We start from the raw sequence: 19,533 nt of genomic DNA, 5'->3' as shown, positions 1-19,533 counted from the left end.
TGCGGAAGAATCTCCATTCAAATTTTCTAATTTCTTTTTTTTTTTTTTTCAAAATATAAAGTAATAATGTCACATTTCATATAAATATAAAAATACTTACTTTAAATTACATTATTATTTTTATACAAAAGGTAATAGCAAAACCTACCTTCATATATATTATTTATGTTATATTTCAATAAAATACTTATATACTAAATTCGCATGCCAAACAGTAAACAAAAAGATTATTAGTGAAAAAATATATATACATTAAATTGATACGGAAAAGTATTAAAAAAATATTCTCTCCGTCACTTAACAATCTATCCATTTTTCTATTTTGGTCCGTCTCATAAGAAAGTATTTATTTCTTTTTTTTGTATTTATACTATCTACCTAAAATTAAAAATACTCTTCCAATTTACAATATATTCACAAATGTCGTTACCTTTGTATCATACAATACTAACATGGTTAATTTTATTTTTTTACCTTTATTTCTATTTATCTCAATATAATACTAATATTCTTAAAACTCCGTATAAAAAACAAATGGATATAGATATGGGACGGATGGAGTATATAATATACACACGATAATTCATTATATTCCCTCTGTCTCAACTAAAGTATCTACGTTACAATGGTGCGAGAATTTAGATAGCATAATTAGTAAATCATTAAAAAGTTTATTAATAAAAATAATTGTAAATTAATTAAAATAACTAAATAATTAAAATTTAAAAAATTATAAATTCTAAAATTTAAAATAGATTAAAAAGGACAAATTACGTGGAATCCAAGTCTAGATAAAATATTATTTTTTATATTAAAGTATTTATTTTTCCATTTTAGTCCGTCCATAACAAAGTATCTATTTATTTTTTTTAGCAATTGTACTATCTACCTAATGTTACAAATACCCTTACAGCTATCGACTTAAGGTTACAAATACCCTTACAACTTACAATATATTACACAAATATCGTTACCTTTATATCACATATACTAGTAAGGTTATTTTAGTCATTTCTATTTTATTGTTATTATATATCAGTATAATACTAATATTTCTAAAACTACCTGAAAAAAAAATAATATCTAATTACGGGGAGGGAGTTTTATAATTTAGACAAACGAAAAAACCAGTTCAAACATGTTAATAATAAATAAAATTCATCAAGCACTAGTAATTTAATTTAAACAACTATATATATATATTACAATGAAACATACAAAGAGCCTTTGATGCCTACAACAAAAATACACACACTGATAAATACTAGAGCAAGGAGAAGACACAAAACACATAAAGATAATAGATACACACTTACACTGTATGTGTGTATGTATATGTATATCCTCCATTGATAGCAATAAAGATTGATGATGAAGCTTAAAAAACACAAACATACATACATACTAGACGGCGTCGCCTTCGAAGAACACTCCTCTAGCGGCCCTTCCGAACATGTTGTGCACCTGCTTTGTCGAGAAGCCTATCTTCTCAAGATCACTCAGCTGCACCAATCATCATCATCGTCATCGTCGTATTATCTCAACTTTCATTATCGAATGAATCAATACACGCTTATATTATGTATAGTTTGTTTGCTTACCGATTTCAAAGGGCTTGTTTCCCTTAACTCCACAATGTACTCGGCTATCTTCTCCCCGATTCCCTGAACAACAACAATTTTGAGATAAATCTCCTAAATCATTAGAATTTTGTGCAATGTTTTGTAAAATACAGAGTTTCATGCAATTTCTTAATCACGAAGAAGAATAATTTAAATTTTACAAACCATCCATGAGTTATATATATATATATGTATGTATCTATCAGATATGCTTGTGGTTTTATTATTACCTTCAACTTCAGGAGCTCTTCCCTGTAGGGATGGTGGAATTGATTATGATTAGACAATGAAAAAAAAAATTATATATATATAGAATGTATGTGTTAATATGTGTGTGTGTTTAGTTAAGTAATTACCTGCTGGCTGTATTCAAGAACTCGATGTAATCTTGGACAAGAGAGTTCTGTTCATCGCCATTTGATGCATCAGTGTTGATTTTGAGTTAAATTAGGAGATAGACGAATAATATGATGATGGGTACCTTTAAGTTAGAGCTTCGAGCAGTGAACTTATCGAGTGGGGTACCAAACCACTGGATATTGTTTGCTCCGCTTCTGAGAACGGCGTGTGAATTAGGAGTCTTGGGATCTGAAGGGATAATGAGGCAGGAGTTTATGCTGTCGACGTTGGAGTTTATAGGAGAAAGGGCTTTTCTTTGGGGGCTATAAAGCTCTTCTTTTTCGTTATCATCAACAAACAATGATTCATCTGCAAAGAAGAGTCGAATGCACATCGTGGAAATGAATTTGGAAGTTTGTTCTTATGAACAGATTGAGGATTACAACATACCTGTTAGAGAAGCCCTTTTCTTGTTAGTTTCAGCAGCAGCTTCAGTTTTAGCCTGTCGAAACGAGATAAGTATTGTAAATCAATTAGGCAATCTGTTGTATACATTCTAAATAAAGTTTACCTTGTCGATATGATCAGTGCTACCCTCAACAAGAAATAGATTTCTGCTTGCTGTGGTTGGACTTCTGTAGATCAAAACTTGAGAACTGAATATCGAGTCTTAGTGTAAGCTTTTGGAGTGGAAAAATGCTACAAAAATTCTTACCTTTGTTTTGCAGATTGATCTTTAACAGCAGATGTATTTAATCTCCTCATAGGAATAACCGAGCTCGGTGTTTTACCACGGATAGCTGAATGGCAGAGTCCCATCCGTTGAGTGCTCTTAGATTTGCCTTTGGATTCTAGCCATGTTTGGAGCTTTGTCTCCATGTCTACTTTCACTTTGGAATTGGCAGTCTTATTTGCTGAGCATACAAAGTTGGAGACATGGCGGGATCTGGCTGCCAAGCTAACTGTGTTCACGGATTCCTGGTACTCTCCTGGATTCTACAGCCGAACAAAAAAATTCAAATCAATAAATGCCATAGAATTGGATAGAAGTATTTATATTTGAAGAATGTTTGTCATACCAAACAGGTAACCATGAGAGCGCGGCTAGATCCTCCGAGAGAATCCTGCAATATTCGCGTCAATTTGCTCTCCCTGTATGGTATCCTCAGCTTGTTGTTATTAAGTGCATAAATCACATTTGATAGGGTGAACAGAGATTGGTTTATCTTGGCACTCTCTTGGAGACGAATTCCTTCGTTGCACGACTTCCTGTTGTCTTCGTTGCCTATGGCAGTGAAAAATACACGCAAATGAGTTTCATAAACTTGCAAAAAAATGACATGGATTCAAATACTGTAGATGATCTTAAACCTGCTAAATCAATGAGGTTAAGCTTCCCGGTGATAACATGGCTAGCTTTATCATGGGAAGGGGTGGAGATGTTAATCAGGAGTACGCCGTGGCTCCTGCTCGATGTATCGTTGAGGCCGGTGTGTGCAACCTTACGCCTCTGGATAGCTGAGGAGAAAACTTGGTTGAATTTGGCTATGGTGTCCACTTCGACCTGACCGAGTCCCTTGAGATGCATCTGCCCATCTTTGTCATTCCAAACCATGATTTCCTTTTCTTTGGGTTCTATCAGATCATAGCATTTATCTAGGTATATCTCATAGTAAGAAATCGCTATAGTACTTCCCGTGAACTTGCACATGGCCAAGATGTTGGTCATGGCGTGCCACATTAAACCAGGCAGATGCTCACTCCCCTGCATTTGCCATATTCCGAATAGAATTCAATTCACAAAACAAACACGCAGAGGACACTTTAAACAACTATTATTGTAACTATGCTCAATCATTTTTCAGAATCAACCAAATAGATGGAATCATATTTGGGAAGATATCAGTAGAGGTAGTTTAAAACCAAACACGCAGAGGACAGGACACTCAACTGAGTTAAACAACTGTTATTGTAATTAAACCTAATCAATTTTCAGAATTAGCCAAATATAAGGAAACAAGTGTGGAAAGATACCAGTAGTGATAGTTTAAAACCCCTGATTTAAGGCTTTGTGAAGAAAATTTATGAGTGAAACCTGCATAGTGTAAGTTTTCCCGCTGCCAGTAGCTCCGTAAGCGAACACAGTCGCATTGAAACCCTGAAATAAGCCTGGAATAAGTGGCGCAACTTCTTTCTCGAAGATCTGACTCAAATTGTTGTCCTCCTGCCCGAAAAATGCATCCAATTTGTAGCACTCTTTCCGACTACATCCACCAGAAAACAAAGACATAAATCTTACTGCGAAATATCACGATCCAGATCTTTAGGGGGAACAAAAAAATCCGACAAAATACAAACCTGGATTCCTGATCCTTGAGAAGAAGAGTAACTTCTTCAAAAGAAGATTCCGACTCTAACAAAGAAACGCAGGACGAAGCATTTCCATTCCTGGAAGAAATTTCGTGAGCCAGAAACGGTCGAACCCTAACGACAACTCGCACCTTCGAAATCGAGCACGTCTGGGGATGAAATTTCACCGGAGTGCTGAAGCTACCGGGTTGATTCACTTCCGCTTTAGTCTCCATGAAATCACCGACGGATCTGCAACACAAGATCACGACGAACTGTGGCTTAGAAAGGAAGAACGATGCAGAAATTCGAAAGAAGGAAAGTGTGAGCGTCAGTGACCGTTGGAGTTTGAACGTTTGAATTGAAAAGTCTGGGAAGTCCTCAGCTCCTCCTTAATATAGTGCTTACTAAAAGACCTCTTTTTAAAAATAAAATATAAAATAATAATAATAATCATAATAGGGGATTTTTTTTTAAAAAAAAAAAATTAAATAACTATAATCGATTTTGATTAATTTTGAATAATAGTAGCCAACTTTTAGCCATGTTTAAATTAAGGTAACACAAAGGAAACCGCAACCGTGACAAAAAGATAAAGGAAAAAGAAAAAATTATGTAGTACTCCTCCGCCCCTAACAATTGTCTTTTGATAAAAATTATTAAATCTAAATATATTTAACAAATATAAATGAATTTAATTAACTGTATAACATGTAACATCATAAATGATCGTAGGACTCACTCAAAACTCATGTATTTCTATCATTTTTCTCAAAAAAATAATATTTTTATCTATATTTAAAATTACATATATTTTATAAAATTGATTTATGTTAATTATAAATAAACAAAAAAACTACATATATTTTTTAATTGCTATATAATTTTTAAATATTTAAACATATATTTTGATTTTTTTTTATCATATATATTAAATTTACTTTTAAACTATAAATATTATTAATTATATAAAAAATAATATTATAACTAATTATTATTAACTAATTAAACATTTTTATCTTACCTGCTATGTCCCTAATTAAATGATTCAATTTCAATTTTTAAGGGAGTATAGTTTTTAGGTATGTCTAAGAGATTTTTTACTTTTTATTCTATATATTTTTTATTATATAAAATTTTATTTGTTTATATTATATATAAATATATAAAAATAAAAATATTTTAACTCGTAACTCACGATGACTTGGTCCAATCCCAGCAGGTTATCCTTACCTGACATATATGTTGATTGCGTCAACAAAAATTATTTAGGTTAGAAATAATTTGAATAAAAACGACGACGTATTGAAGAAAGCTATAAATGCGTAGGGGCCTTAGCGGAAGCAGAAAGCCGGAAGAGAACACGATCGGAAGGAGGACGAAGAGATCGCCACGCCGTGTGCCGCCGCCTCTGGAGCTCCCTCACCTCATCCGCCGCCGATGAGGGCTTGATGTCGCTCGGTATGTTGTAATTTATTCCTGACCAGCTGTAAATTAGGGTTTTTTTACCCCTTACATGTCAATTGTCCATCGCTAGTATGTGATCGGCGCCTGACCGGTCCAGGCGCTTGCTTTTGTTTTAATATATATATATATATTGTTACTGGTCCAATCACGAATATGATCGCTTTCTGGATGAAAAAGATTGTAGATTGTTTAATTGAGGCGCTTGCTCGCGTGAATTATGGAGGTACTTTGTCGAAATCTGAAATTCAAATTAAATTGGTGTGTGCTCAAGTATTTCCACTCTTATTACTACCATTCATTGTCGAATATATGCGGAATCAAGACAATTTAAGGTTTATTTAATCTCTGCAGCGTTATCTTGGTTAGTAAACAATGTGCTTTGGCAGATCTAGGTTTTAATTCTGCAATCTTTACTGTAACTGCCTTTTGATTTATATGTTTTTTATTTATTTTTTTTTTTGTGAGACTTGCAATTGGACGTTGCTGTCCAAAAGCTACTTCATATGTATGCATTTGAGTGTCCATCTTCATACCTTATTTCTATAGGGTGAATTCGATTACAGTTAGTTCGAACTAATCCAAAGTCAAGAACATACCTAAGATCCACAGCTGATATTTGTAAGGTTGTATATCTATGAGCAGGCTGTTGTGTTAGATTGCATATTTCCCTAGTTTGTTGCTTCTGAACAACAAAATTAACCCTTTTACAACTAGCAGAAGTCTATTATGAGCTAAATTTTTATTGGTTTTTTAGGATCAAATATGATGCTGTATTTATTCAACTCATTATTTTACTAGTTCGAACTAATCGGAAGTCAAGAACACCTCAGATGTATATCTATGAGCTCCCATTCTGTTAGATTGCATTTTTCTTCAGTCTCTTGCTCTGTAACAACAAGATTAAGCGTTTTTCGATTATGATGTTTTTATTATGGGCTAAATTTTTGGTTTTTGAGGATTAAATATGATTCTTTATCAATTTCAACTCATTATTTTACTGGTTCAAACTAATCTGAAGTGAAGAACACCTCAGGTGTAAATCTATGAGCTCCCATTCTGTTAGATTGTATCCTTCTTCAGTTTATTGTTCTGTAACAATAAGATTTAAGCCATTTTCGATTATGATGGTTTTATTATGAGCTAAATTTTTGTTTTTTGAGGATCAAATCTGATACTTTATTAATTTCAAGTCATTATTTTACTGCTGTGTTAGACTGCATTTTCCGTCACTTTCTTGCCCTGTAACAATAAGATTAAGCCCTTTTCAATTATGATGGTTTTATTATGAGCTTTTTTGTTTGTTTTTTTTTGGAAGATGAAATCTAATACTGTTAATATTAACTCATTATTTTAATGGTTCGAACTAGTGGGAACTCAAGAACACCTCAGATGTATATCTAGAGCTCCCATTCTGTTAGATTGCATTTTTCATCAGCTTCCTTCTCTGTAACAACAAGATTAAGCCTTTTTCGATTATGATGATTCTTTTATGAGCTAAAATTTTTGGTTTCGCGAACCAACTCTGATACTCAATTAATTTCAACTCTTAATTTCCATATGCATATCTGTTTTGTATTTCAGTATAAACTTCACTCGAATAGTTAGAAGATGGACAGTCAAAATCAAGCTCCAATAAACGGGGTACTGATAAATAAACCGAGGAAAAAGAAATCCACATTACCAGAACCCGAATCATTCCAGTCAGCCGGCGAAAATATGAAAAGGGCTAATGAGATGCGGCTTGCATCTGATCAAAAGGGACAAAAGGCCTCCAAAAGGGGCGCCAAGAACAATAATGCATCCCCATCCTTCCCTGAAGGAATGGCCACACCCACAGATTCCCTGGCAGATAATTCCACTCCCGGGAATGATTACAGAGCTCTGAGGCGAAAGTACTTGCTCTTGGAGGAGGAAAGCTTCGGATTGGGACGAGAGTTGAAGGCTGTGGAAGACGAGATCAAGGCCCTTGAAGAGGAGAAGGACTCTCTGTTGGATGATCTTGTGGTCATGGAAGGTCTTGTTGATCCTTCAGATCTTCAACCTCAGGGCCAAAGATTGCAGTAATTTTGTGTATCATAATTTTCAGGTATGTGTTTTGGAATCATCGATTGCAATTTACGACAAGTCAAGTCATACTAGACGAATCTTATGTAACAGGTCGACCTGGAGGTGTCGGAGTTTGAACACATGCACGGATTTTGACATCATTTTAAATATTTCTATGCCTAAGTTACAACTCAAGAGAGTATATGCACAACATATATTGTGTTATAAAAAAATATACTATGTCCGTCCCATTGAAAGATTGTCATTTTTCATTTTTGTTCGTCCCAAAACAAGGTTATTATTTCATAATTTAGTAATTGTACTACCTATTTAACACAATATTTTTTTTATACCCTTTCAATTTATACTATATTACACAAATGTCGTTATTTTTATATTACACAATAGTAATAGGGGTATTTTCGTCTTTTTCACTATAACTTATTATAATATTAATATTTAAAAATTTACGTGCAAAAGTAAACTGCTTGCGGGACGAAAGAAGTATTATACTAATATATATATTATGTCATAAATTTTTGATTTGTATATAATATATATATATATTGATTGAGTTAAATCAGTATTATGCTAATTAGATTGTAAAAATAGACAAGATAATTTTAATTTTGTTTTTCTTACGAAAAAATATAGGTTCTGTTTAGACGAAGATTTTTAGAGACTTTTGAATTTTAAAAATTTGATAAAAAAAAAAAAAAAAAAAAAAAAAAAAAAAAAAAAAAACAGTTAGCATTAAATTTAATATTTTTTTAAAAAAATATATATTTAATATGATTATATAGAAGGAAATTTTCCTAACTTCGTAGTAAAGAGAAATTAGTTATTCTATAATGCAATATTGGATTGTGTGTTAGGACAGAGATAGGTCCAATAAATTCAACGGTGGCAAATTATTTGTACGGAAGATGACCGCATAGCATGTCCGAAACCCAATAATTTGATGACTCGTGGACAACGAATAAATGGCCAACGGATAACACTTTTTGTAATAAATGCAGGCATTTATTAATTAAACATCGTAGAACACATCGATGTCCGCTCTATTAATGGTCACTAATAATAGAAATTATCGAATCATAACAAGTTAAATTAAATTAATCAAATGTTGCTGACCCTAACATTCGTGCCTCAAAGTCAAAAATATTCTAACAACTTTCTTGCTTTTTCATAGATATATATAATAATTATGACAAATTTACAAGATATTTTTTTTTTTAAAAAAAAAAAATTATAAATAAAAAAATTGATTGAATAAGTTATTTGATATAAATTTTCTAAGAATTTGTTTGTTTGTTTGTGATCTTACATGAGAATCTTCTAATGACTCTTTGTAAAATGTTTGTCACCTAATGTATAATTAGTTTTTTGCTAATTATTTAAATACTCCCTCCGTCCCAATACAATAGTCTTATTCACAACTTTTGTCCGTCTCAAAACAATAGTCTTATTTCCATAAATAATTATATCACCATAAAAGTACCCCTGTTTTTTCATTTATATTACACAATTGTCACTATTTTCTACACTAATACACTCACAAAGGCAAAAAAAATATTTTATCCATATTTTTTACCAACTACAAATATAATATCAATATTCCTTAAATTTCGTACATAACTCAATATAATAGATTTACATTATGCTTCAATTATTCTTTAGTATATCTGTTATACATATGCAATAATATAGAGTGTTTTTAGTTTGTATTTGTATTTTAAGTAATAGGTTTATATGGTGTTTACATATATAAAATAATTATATTTTTATAATTATATAAAATTGTACTCTCTCTTTTTTTTTTTTTTTTTTGATCGGAATAAAATTGTACTCTCTTCATCCTGGCTATCGTGTCTCGTATAATAAAAATAATTTTAAATTAAAATTAAGATAATTAATTAGTCTAATTAAAATTCAAAATTTTAATAGGTAATCTAAAGTGTATAATTATTTTTCTAAAAAATGAAAACAATTATAAGTGGATAGACAGAAAAATAGAAAGATGAATATATTACAAGGGAGTGTAACAAAAAAAAAAGAGTGCATCTAAAAATTTAGTTAAAAATATATTTAAATTATATTCTCTTTACAAAAATAATTCATTCGTTTTTAAATAAAATATCTATTTATTTTTTGTGTAATTGTGGTTAATTTACTATAAAAAAAAAAAAAAGAAAAAATTAAAAAAGAGTATATAAATTTAATGACAAAATGAGTCTTAAATACCCTAAGCAGTGGGGTCACCATTTTATTAACATTTCTAGAGCAGATTTTACAAACTCCAAATTCAAAGCTAAAAAACAGAAACTCAATAAATTAATTAACCTTTTATTTTATTTTATTTTATTATTATTTTAAGCATATGGAGTATTTAAAAGTAAAAACCTTTAATCACAAGATACTTACACAGCTAGAAATAAGAAAAGTCAATCCTTCAATGCCATTTATCACACCACACCACAATGGTCCAAAAAAACAGCACCCTTTACCTATACATACACCTATACATACAAATACATACACATATATATCTATCAATCAATCACTAGAAACCAACAACCTTAGAAGAGGACATTGCTGTATTATTACCACCCACCAACCCTTAATTCCCATCTTCATCACCATCTCCAATTTCTAGGGTTCCTTCATCCCCAACCTTTTTAGGGTTTTACATTTTTTTGCAGAGGAAGACGACGACAAGAAGAAGCTTCCCCAAAAGAATTTCGAAATTTGTGCTTTCTTCAAGCTTATAGCTAGCTCAAGAAAAGTTAATTACATTTTCAGCTTCTTACATATACCTTGTTTTGTTTGAGGATAATATATCAGTTTCAGACAAGACGATCAATCGATCCATCCATGGGGATCTGCTTCAGCAACCAAATCAAGGCTGAGAGCCCTTTCCACACCTCCACAGGTAACCAATCGTTAATTAATTATTTTCCCCCAATTTTGGTTGCCAAATCAGAAACCCTAATTTCTTCAATTTGGGGAAATTCTGGGAAATCTTTCCTCCTACAATGTTTGAATCTGATGAATTTCATTACAATGTTGGCTGTTTAATTGTGCAATAAAACTAGGCGTACCGTCGTCTAGAATAGTCTCCGGCGACGGTGACGGCACATCGCCGGCGCCGGCGGCGCCGCCGGCGGCTCCCCGGAGCGAAGGGGATATTCTACAATCATCGAACTTGAAAAGTTTTACATTCGGAGAACTTAAGGCAGCAACGAGGAATTTTCGTCCAGACAGCATACTAGGTGAAGGAGGTTTTGGATCTGTTTTCAAAGGTTGGATTGACGAGCATACGTTGGCGGCGTCGAGGCCCGGATCGAGCATGGTCGTCGCCGTCAAACGGCTCAACCAAGACGGGTGGCAAGGGCACAAGGAATGGCTGGTGCGCGGCGTAATAATTAATATTGATTGATTATAAGTTCGATTGTTTTTAAGGATCCAAGTGTTGTCTGAATTTGGTGGTTTGCTCTGTTTTTTCGACTATAGGCTGAGATCAACTATTTAGGACAGCTTCGACATCCGAATCTTGTGAGATTAGTCGGATATTGTCTCGAAGACGATCATAGACTTTTAGTCTACGAGTTTATGCCCAAGGGTAGCATGGAGAATCATTTATTTCGAAGTAAGTTAAAACCGCGTGAATATATATATATGTATGTATTTGTTCGGGTATGTTATACTGAGGTTATTACAGGGGGGTCTTACTTCGAACCATTGTCGTGGAGCTTAAGATTGAAAATTGCGCTTGGCGCCGCTAAGGGGCTTGCGTTTCTACATGGTGCCGAGACAACAGTAATTTATCGGGATTTCAAGACTTCTAACATCCTTCTTGATTCGGTAATTTTATACTATGTTCTTGGATCGGTGGTTGTAATAATGTATTTTGTCGTTTGATTTGGATTTGAAATTTTGATTGGTTTCATTTGTTTTAGAGCTACAATGCGAAACTTTCGGATTTCGGGTTGGCGAGGGACGGTCCTACCGGTGATAAAAGCCATGTCTCGACTAGGGTCATGGGAACTTATGGATATGCCGCGCCTGAGTATCTATCCACAGGTACAAATACGTTTACTTTTTGCATGTTAATTAAGTAATAATATTACTTCATATTTGACATATAGTGTAAAAAGACTAAAATACCCTTGTCTTAAATACCTTTGTCTTAACCGCTCGCAATATAATTTCACATATTATTGATTTCTAACGCAATAAACATATTTTTAAAGGACAACTTTTTCAGTTGTATGGTGTGTAATAAAATCATATGTTGTTTGTCTAGAATTATGTGTGCGGTATAAGATAATATCATATGTTAAAATCAATAGTTGTGTGTGTTGTATGTGACTATAACATGTGTTGTTAGTTCATGTGCGATATTTGTATTATATTAATATAAAGAATGTACTGCCAGAAGTAATACGGTGTTTTGTTTGTTATTACATGATGTGTTGTTTGTCATTATATAGTGTATTGTTCAGCACAATGTTGAATTTAAAATTCAATATTGTAGCCGCCGCCCAACTTTTATTATATGTGCTGATTGGATCAAATTACCACTTCATATATTTTTTAGGTCACTTAACTACGAAGAGCGACGTATACAGCTTCGGCGTAGTTCTTCTGGAGATTCTAACCGGTAAGAAAGCGATCGACAAGAATCGACCCACGGGAGAGCACAATTTAGTCGAGTGGGCCAAGCCGTACCTAACGAACAAACGTCGAATTCTCCACATTCTCGACGCCCGTCTCGATGGCCAATATTCAACGACCCAAGCCGTGAAATTGGCGAACCTCGCTCTACAATGCCTGTCGATGGACGCCCGGTCGAGGCCCAATATGGACGACGTCGTTACCGCCGTCGATCAGCTCCACAACGGCAAGGATGCGGCCAAGAAGGGCCATCGGATAAATCGGCACGGCCAATCGGCCGCCACCGGAAATAAGTCGTCGTGGCGGAGCAATGCCGCCGGAAAAAAGCGCGCCACCACCGCCGCGGCGGCGGCGGCGGCGGCCTATCCGAGGCCTTCTGCTCTTTATGCTTAAAGAAGTTTATTTTTTTTCAATTTTTATTTTTTAAAATTTTTTTAAATTTATGTATGATGATGTTTGTACAGTTTGGCATTTCTGGTAAATGATTCTGAGAGGTGTTTGGAAGATTCTGTAAGGGAATATTGACTTTTTGGTTAGACGACTGACTGCCAGTGGTTGACTGAGTCATCCAAATTTGACTTTTCTTTCTCTAGAAAAATTTGACCAAAAAAATTATAAAATAAACAAAAATATATATAATTGTCAAATTTCTTGTTCTAGTTCTAGATATAATATATGTATACCATGTGGGCTATATTATGTAGCGATTTTAAAGATTATATGACATGAAAAAAGAAAAGCTTATGTGATTATCCATTCAATGATAGAACTATTTTAAATTTAGAATTTTAAAAATTTGTAATTTTTCTTTATGGATAAATTATGAGGAGTATTAAGGTTTTGTTTATATAATAATTTTGGAAGTTTTTAAAACTATCTATCAATAGTAATTTTTAAAAAATATATGTATATATTACATTGAATATTTATTTATTTTCTAATAAGACATCATACTAAATACCAAACTTTCTACTATTTCCAAATATTTTCCAAAATTCCAAAAAAATTATATGAAGAAAGCTTGTGTTTCTTTAATTAAATAATATTTAATATTTTATGAAAATATATATATAATATAAAATCTAAATACTACAAAATAGAGTGGAAACTAAAAATAGCCACACAAATTTATTTATTTAATTTTTATGACGTGAAAATCTACTCCGTGCATTGGATAGTGCCACACAAATTTTTGAATGGATATTAAATGATTTTTTGTTAAAACTATATATTTTTAAAATATTTTATTAATTTTATTTTTAATGTGATTGATGACCTGAGTTGAAATTTAAGATATGTGTCTTTATGTAATAAGTCAAAAGTGACAAGATTAGTAGTCCAAGTGGGATTAGTTGGATTCCAAATAATCAATAATAATAATCATCATCATCTATATTATAATAATAATAATAATAATAATAATAATAATGATAAACTGTTTTTTTAGTTCCTTAACTAGACCCTTTATCATTTTAGTCTCGTAAGTGGAGCTTGTTGCAAACTAGTCTCGTAAGTGAAAAAATTTCGTTGTTTTAATCCTCCGGCGCCGGAGATGCCCGCGTGGCTCGCCGGAGGTGACGTGTCCGCCAGGTGTCGCTTCTGCCAGGTCAGCGACACCTGGCGGACACGTAGATTTTTTTATTTTTTTAAATTTTTTAATTTTTTTTTAAACTTATTTTAATTTATTTTTAATTTTATTTGTATTTTTTTTATTTGGTCCAATTTAAAAAAATTTAAAAAATTTAAAAAAAATAAATAAATCCACGTGTCCGCCAGGTGTCGCTGACCTGGCGGGACACGTCACCTACGGCGAGCCACACGGGCGTCTCCGGCGCCGGAGGACTAAAACAGCGAAAATTTTTCACTTATGGGACTAGTTTGCGACAGGCTCCACTTACGGGACTAAAATGATAAAGGGGTCTAGATACGAGACTAAAAAACAGTTTACCATAATAATAATAATAATAATAATATCTCGATTATTCAGTGGTGTAGGATAGATTCGTGACCGTGAGATCATGAGTTCAATTAAAGTCTTAATCAATAGAACAATCTTTATTCTTTATAAAATTGTTGATTCATACATACAATATTTAGGCCGTATTAATAAAGGTTTGAGATAAACTTGTAATCATAAGATCGTTGATTAAAAACTTTTGACGTCTCTTAAATTTGTCTAATTTGACTTTCCTTATTAGCATAATTTGCAGATTATTACGTTCGTTTGGAAGTAGCTGATCGGCACTCATGATTTGCTAAAGTTTTGTTTTGTTTGATTTTTATAAGTGTATAGAAACTGAATTGCAATACTTCTAATTAAACATGTCTGATTAAACAAACAAATAAATAAATAAATAAAATAGTTTGATATTTTATACAAAATAATACTCCATTTATTCACAAACTAATGTTATTGTTTTTTTTTTTTTGAAAAAAAACACAAATTTTATGATTTTACCATTCTTTTATTTATTATTTTTAATCTCTAAATTACAATAAAGTATAAATTTGTCAATTTATAACAAAAAAAAAAAAAAAAAAATACAATACCTAACAAACCTTACAATTATACTGTAAGATAATAGAAATTGAATGAAAAGAGTATGATATTTATTTTATCAATATATAGAATTTATACTACTCCCTCGGTTCAAATACAATAGTCTTGTTTATCATTTTTGTCCGTTCCAAAAACAATAGTCTTATTTTCATAAATAATCATATCACCATAAAACTATCTCTATTTTTTCATTTTTATCACACAATTGCCACTATTTTTTACACTAATACACTCACAAGGACAAAAAGTTTTTTATCCATATTTTTTACCAACTACCAATATAATATCAATATTTCTTAAATTTCGTACTCAACCCAATTAAAATTATATTTATGAGACGAAGGGAGTAAAATATTTGCATTATTTGTAGGCATAAGAGCAAAATGCATTTATTGTTAAGTGATGAAGAGGGTATATTTTCTATAATGTATATATTTCAATTACAAACACAAGACTTGTTTTTAAATCATATTTTATGAGTTTGTTCTATAGAAGTATTATTAATATTTTTTTTTTTTACAAATATTTTTTTATTAATATTATAAGACACTAATAAAAGTATTTTTATAATTTTTTTTATTTGTACTAAATTTTGATATAATAATTAATATTCAAAGATCAATATGTAAAAAATAAATGAGACATTTATTCTGGAGGTAAATAGTATTTTTTTTTACAATATATCATAATAAAAATATTATTTTTTAAAAAAATTCAAAAATTAGTGTTTTTAATTTCTTGCTTACAGGACAACGTAAATGGGCTTTTAGGATCCACGAAAAAAACTAGTTTGAATTAATAGACTACCAATAGTAATAGGCACGTGAAAAAATAGTATGGATTGAAAAATACTCACTCACCGTCCCATATAATATGAATGTATTACCGTAGATATAAAAATTTAGGTAAAGTATAATTAGTAAATAATTAAAAAATGTATTAGTAAAAATAATAATTATTTAGTAAAAATAATTATAGATTAAGATTAAGATACGTAAATAGTTTAATTAAAATTAAGAAAATTATAAAATTTAAAATTTAAAATACGATTAAAGTGCATAATTATATTTCCAAAAATAGAAATGACAAGTTATGTGATACGGACAAAATAGAAAATAGGGACAAATTATGTGGAATGGAGAGAGTAATTAATTACAGATTTATCAATTAATTTAACCTTGTTAATTTAATTAATCATTTGATTTGAAATTGAATTATATAAAACATATCTATTGATATTAAAATACTAATGTAAATAAATAATTCAAGAAAATTAGTAACAAATAGCTTCCATTGTAATATATTGGAAGATACAATAAATTGGGAGTGAGGGCTAGCTACATTATACTTTGTTTGTTTCAGCCTCTTCCAATTCCCAACAACAAGACTAAAAAACACCATTTCTTATATTTTAAATTAAACACAAACAAACAGAACCCAAATCCTAGAATTAAATAACTATATATATATATTTATAATCTCAGACTCTGAAATTCCGGCCGGCGAATGTCTGTCCGAACTGCCAATTTGCCGGCGCCACGTTAAACGAAGTCGTCGTGCGACGGTCACTGCCGGTGACCCTAAACGACAGCGCCTGCCCCACCAAAACGACGTCGCATTGCCAATTCTGCCCCCAATTCCGGCGGAGGGGCAGCCACTGAGTGGCGGGACCCTTCACACTCGCCCGGACTATGTCGCCGGCGCCGGCGACGTTCGTTATCAGAATCAAATTGAAGTAACGGAATCCGTTCATCGTGAATCTAATCCCCCCTCGCTTCTTGCACGGCACCCTGTAAAAGGAATATAATTATTTTTGTAATTAAATTAAAAATTAATTTTCAATTTATTTAAATCAGAATCTCCAGACAATTACTCCGGCGGGTAGGCTGAGGAAGACGACAACCTACAATAACCGGTAATTCCGGTAAAACTGACCGGCTGGGATTCGTAACCGTCGCCATGGGCCCCACGGGATTAGACTGTACTAATACCGAGGCGGGGACGGTAAATTACAATCCTACCCTCGATAAATTTTTTCGCTAGTTTTCTCCACAGGGGTGGTTTTGGAATTACAGAAGCTAGATACTGAAAAGACGAAAATAGCCTTACCGGCGGAAGTTAACGGGGACTATACCGGCGCGGTACCGGGCGATTGTGGTGAACATGGGCATGGATAGGTCGAAATGGGTCCGGGGCGGGTTGCACCACCCGCCGGCGTCGTTGGGTAGGGCATAGTTCGGCGGGCAAAAATTGGTGGCCGTCACGAAAATGGAGGGTCCGCCGGAGAGACACCACTGGGGGACTTTTCCGGCGTCGCATTTGATTTCGAAGCACGCGCCGCAGGTCTGGCCGTTGTTGTAAAGCGCCGTGCTCAGCGCCGCCGTGTTGACGCCGTAGCCCTGGCTGTACAGGTTGCCGTAGCCGCACGCGCCGCCTGCCGCGACGTCGGATGGAAAGAGGAATTACGTTATTAGTTCGAATTGAGAAATTTTATTGTTAATTTGAATTCGAATTTAATGTGATTGATTGGTTACCCATTGTGCCGGCGGCGTCACTGCCGCCGTAGAAGGTGGCGTGGGAGGGCTGCCAGGGGCCGGCGGTGAAGACGCCGGGGATTCGGGAGTGGGCGGAGGTGAGGAGGCAGAGGATTCCGGCAAGGCGGAGGAGGAGTTCGACGGTGGGCCCCATTTAAAATTTCTTAATTACTATTAGGAGAATCGCTACGCAATTGTGTGAATTTATAACATACGATGGAGAAGACGAAAGGTTGTCTGAAACTGAGGTGCGTTTGTTTGAACTTTGTGATAATTTTAAGATTTTATTTTGAATAATAAAATTTTAAATTTAAATAATTATTTTATACTACTTCTTACCAAATACATGCAATATATATAAACAAATACTTCCTCCTTTCCCATTTCCTTATTTTTGTTTGTCTCAAAACAATAGTCTCATTTTTTTTTTATTTTTAGTAATAAATTCTCAATCTTTTTATAAAACTATCCCCATTTTTTTTATAATTATTACATAAAGTATGAGCATTTTGTCTTTTAAAAATACTTTTACACTATATAATACTATTATTTCTTAATTCTTGTATTCATTGCAAATGTTCCTTTTGTATATATTTAGATTCAGAGAAAGCTTATCTAGTGTACATTTTCAAATAATAGAGACGGATTCTCTCGTTATAAAAAAATATATAAAATTTTTTTCCGACCAAACACTTCGCAAAAATTTTGAAATAAGAAATGCTATTGATTATGAGAGGAGATTGGATGTTGATATATTTTAAATTCGCAAAAAATTTAAAATAAGAAATGCTATTAATTATGAGAGGGGATTGGATGCTGATATATTTTAAATTAGCATCATGTTGGTAGTGTAAATATTATTACACATAATTATATTAATTATATAATTTAATAAAATAGATTAATATAACTAATTGTTATACTATTATCATGTGTGCTGATTTTTTAAAAATCAACATCTAATCCCCTCACATTAATTTAATTTTTATATCATATTTTATTTCATTATATCATTTAATTTTTAAATTATCCTATTTAATATTATCTATTTAACTTTTCGTATTGAAAATAAATATTACACTATATTTGAAATGAAAAAGTATAATATAAGTAAATAATATATAATATATATTAAGTATAAAATTAAATTCATATTTAATAAAAAAAAAACAAATATTTAATTTGATTTTCAATGAAAAAAAATAGTAGTAGTGTATTCTTCCTCTTTCAACACAAAGTTAACTTGTTTGAAATGAACATTTATTTCAATAAATAAGTATAATATTATATTGATAGTAGGAATTTATGATACTCCTATAAAATAATTATATTGTGAAATATATATATATGGGATAATGAGATATAAAAAGAATATTGAATGGGTAAATAATTATAATATATTTAAATAAATATATTATTAAAATATATAAATTAACGATGTAACATATTATCTTTTAATATAAATTAAAAAAATACATACTCCTCAGTCATTTAAATTTATTATCACTTTTTTTTTTCATTCAAATTTATTCCAATTTCTTTTTTTAGGTAAAAAATACCATTTTCTTTTAACAGAAAAAATAAAAGTTTTTATTTTGTATACGGAGCACACAATTGGACGATGGGAATATATTTCTTTTTTTTTTGTGAAATAAACAAATCAGACCAATAATCAGATTTTGCATAGGAAGAGAATAAAGATCCTTCCAAATTCTCCAAACACGGCCTTGGAGTGTTACATAAGAGTTGAATCTTGGGAGGTCACAGGACCACAACGCCAGACAGATCTAAACCGTTGGTTTATGTAATGATCGTCGCGGATCGATCTGGCGTCGCAATCCAGGTCTGGAGGGAGTAATTTCATTTCACCCCTAATTAATGCACGTTTTTTTCTTTTAATATTTAATTAGGAATCTGGGCAAGAAAGGAATAAAATCCC

General features: G+C 32.1%; 4 protein-coding genes across 6 annotated transcripts; 2 read left to right on the top strand and 2 right to left on the bottom strand.

The window, feature by feature from the left end:
• Nucleotides 1-1,157: 1,157 nt before the first annotated feature.
• On the bottom strand, nt 1,158-4,681 carry LOC127250976 (kinesin-like protein KIN-10B). The gene is made up of 12 exons (XM_051274491.1): nt 4,320-4,681; nt 4,057-4,225; nt 3,333-3,726; nt 3,041-3,246; nt 2,677-2,957; nt 2,533-2,596; nt 2,412-2,463; nt 2,104-2,330; nt 1,979-2,025; nt 1,853-1,874; nt 1,602-1,664; nt 1,158-1,503 (listed from the first exon to the last, which is right to left on the bottom strand). The coding sequence occupies exons 1-12, from the start codon at nt 4,544-4,546 to the stop codon at nt 1,405-1,407; spliced, it is 1,851 nt and encodes a 616-aa protein (XP_051130448.1). The 5' UTR covers nt 4,547-4,681; the 3' UTR covers nt 1,158-1,404.
• Nucleotides 4,682-5,605: 924 nt separating this feature from the next.
• LOC127250909 (uncharacterized) lies at nt 5,606-8,162 on the top strand. 2 transcript variants are annotated; one of them, XM_051274386.1, is made up of 3 exons: nt 5,606-5,771; nt 7,359-7,863; nt 7,935-8,162. In XM_051274386.1, the coding sequence occupies exon 2, from the start codon at nt 7,386-7,388 to the stop codon at nt 7,839-7,841; it is 456 nt and encodes a 151-aa protein (XP_051130343.1). In that variant the 5' UTR covers nt 5,606-5,771; nt 7,359-7,385; the 3' UTR covers nt 7,842-7,863; nt 7,935-8,162. The 2 variants fall into 2 exon arrangements, with proteins under 2 accessions (XP_051130343.1, XP_051130342.1); XM_051274385.1 differs by having other exon boundaries at nt 7,359-8,162.
• Nucleotides 8,163-10,375: 2,213 nt separating this feature from the next.
• On the top strand, nt 10,376-13,004 carry LOC127250908 (probable serine/threonine-protein kinase PBL10). 2 transcript variants are annotated; one of them, XM_051274384.1, is made up of 6 exons: nt 10,379-10,755; nt 10,919-11,232; nt 11,337-11,472; nt 11,545-11,687; nt 11,783-11,906; nt 12,424-13,004. In XM_051274384.1, the coding sequence occupies exons 1-6, from the start codon at nt 10,698-10,700 to the stop codon at nt 12,891-12,893; spliced, it is 1,245 nt and encodes a 414-aa protein (XP_051130341.1). In that variant the 5' UTR covers nt 10,379-10,697; the 3' UTR covers nt 12,894-13,004. The 2 variants fall into 2 exon arrangements, with proteins under 2 accessions (XP_051130340.1, XP_051130341.1); XM_051274383.1 differs by having other exon boundaries at nt 10,376-10,755; nt 11,337-11,687.
• Nucleotides 13,005-16,354: 3,350 nt separating this feature from the next.
• On the bottom strand, nt 16,355-17,798 carry LOC127250955 (expansin-A4-like). The gene is made up of 3 exons (XM_051274457.1): nt 17,595-17,798; nt 17,170-17,494; nt 16,355-16,850 (listed from the first exon to the last, which is right to left on the bottom strand). The coding sequence occupies exons 1-3, from the start codon at nt 17,746-17,748 to the stop codon at nt 16,541-16,543; spliced, it is 789 nt and encodes a 262-aa protein (XP_051130414.1). The 5' UTR covers nt 17,749-17,798; the 3' UTR covers nt 16,355-16,540.
• Between the last annotated feature and the right edge of the window lie 1,735 nt (nt 17,799-19,533).

This window comes from Andrographis paniculata, unplaced genomic scaffold (genome assembly GCF_009805555.1).
Source record: "Andrographis paniculata isolate CXL003 unplaced genomic scaffold, ASM980555v1 Contig38END, whole genome shotgun sequence".
Classification (NCBI taxonomy): Eukaryota; Viridiplantae; Streptophyta; class Magnoliopsida; order Lamiales; family Acanthaceae; genus Andrographis; species Andrographis paniculata.
The sequence above is the reverse complement of the archived record's forward strand: the minus strand, read 5'-3'. Positions and strand labels throughout refer to the sequence as shown.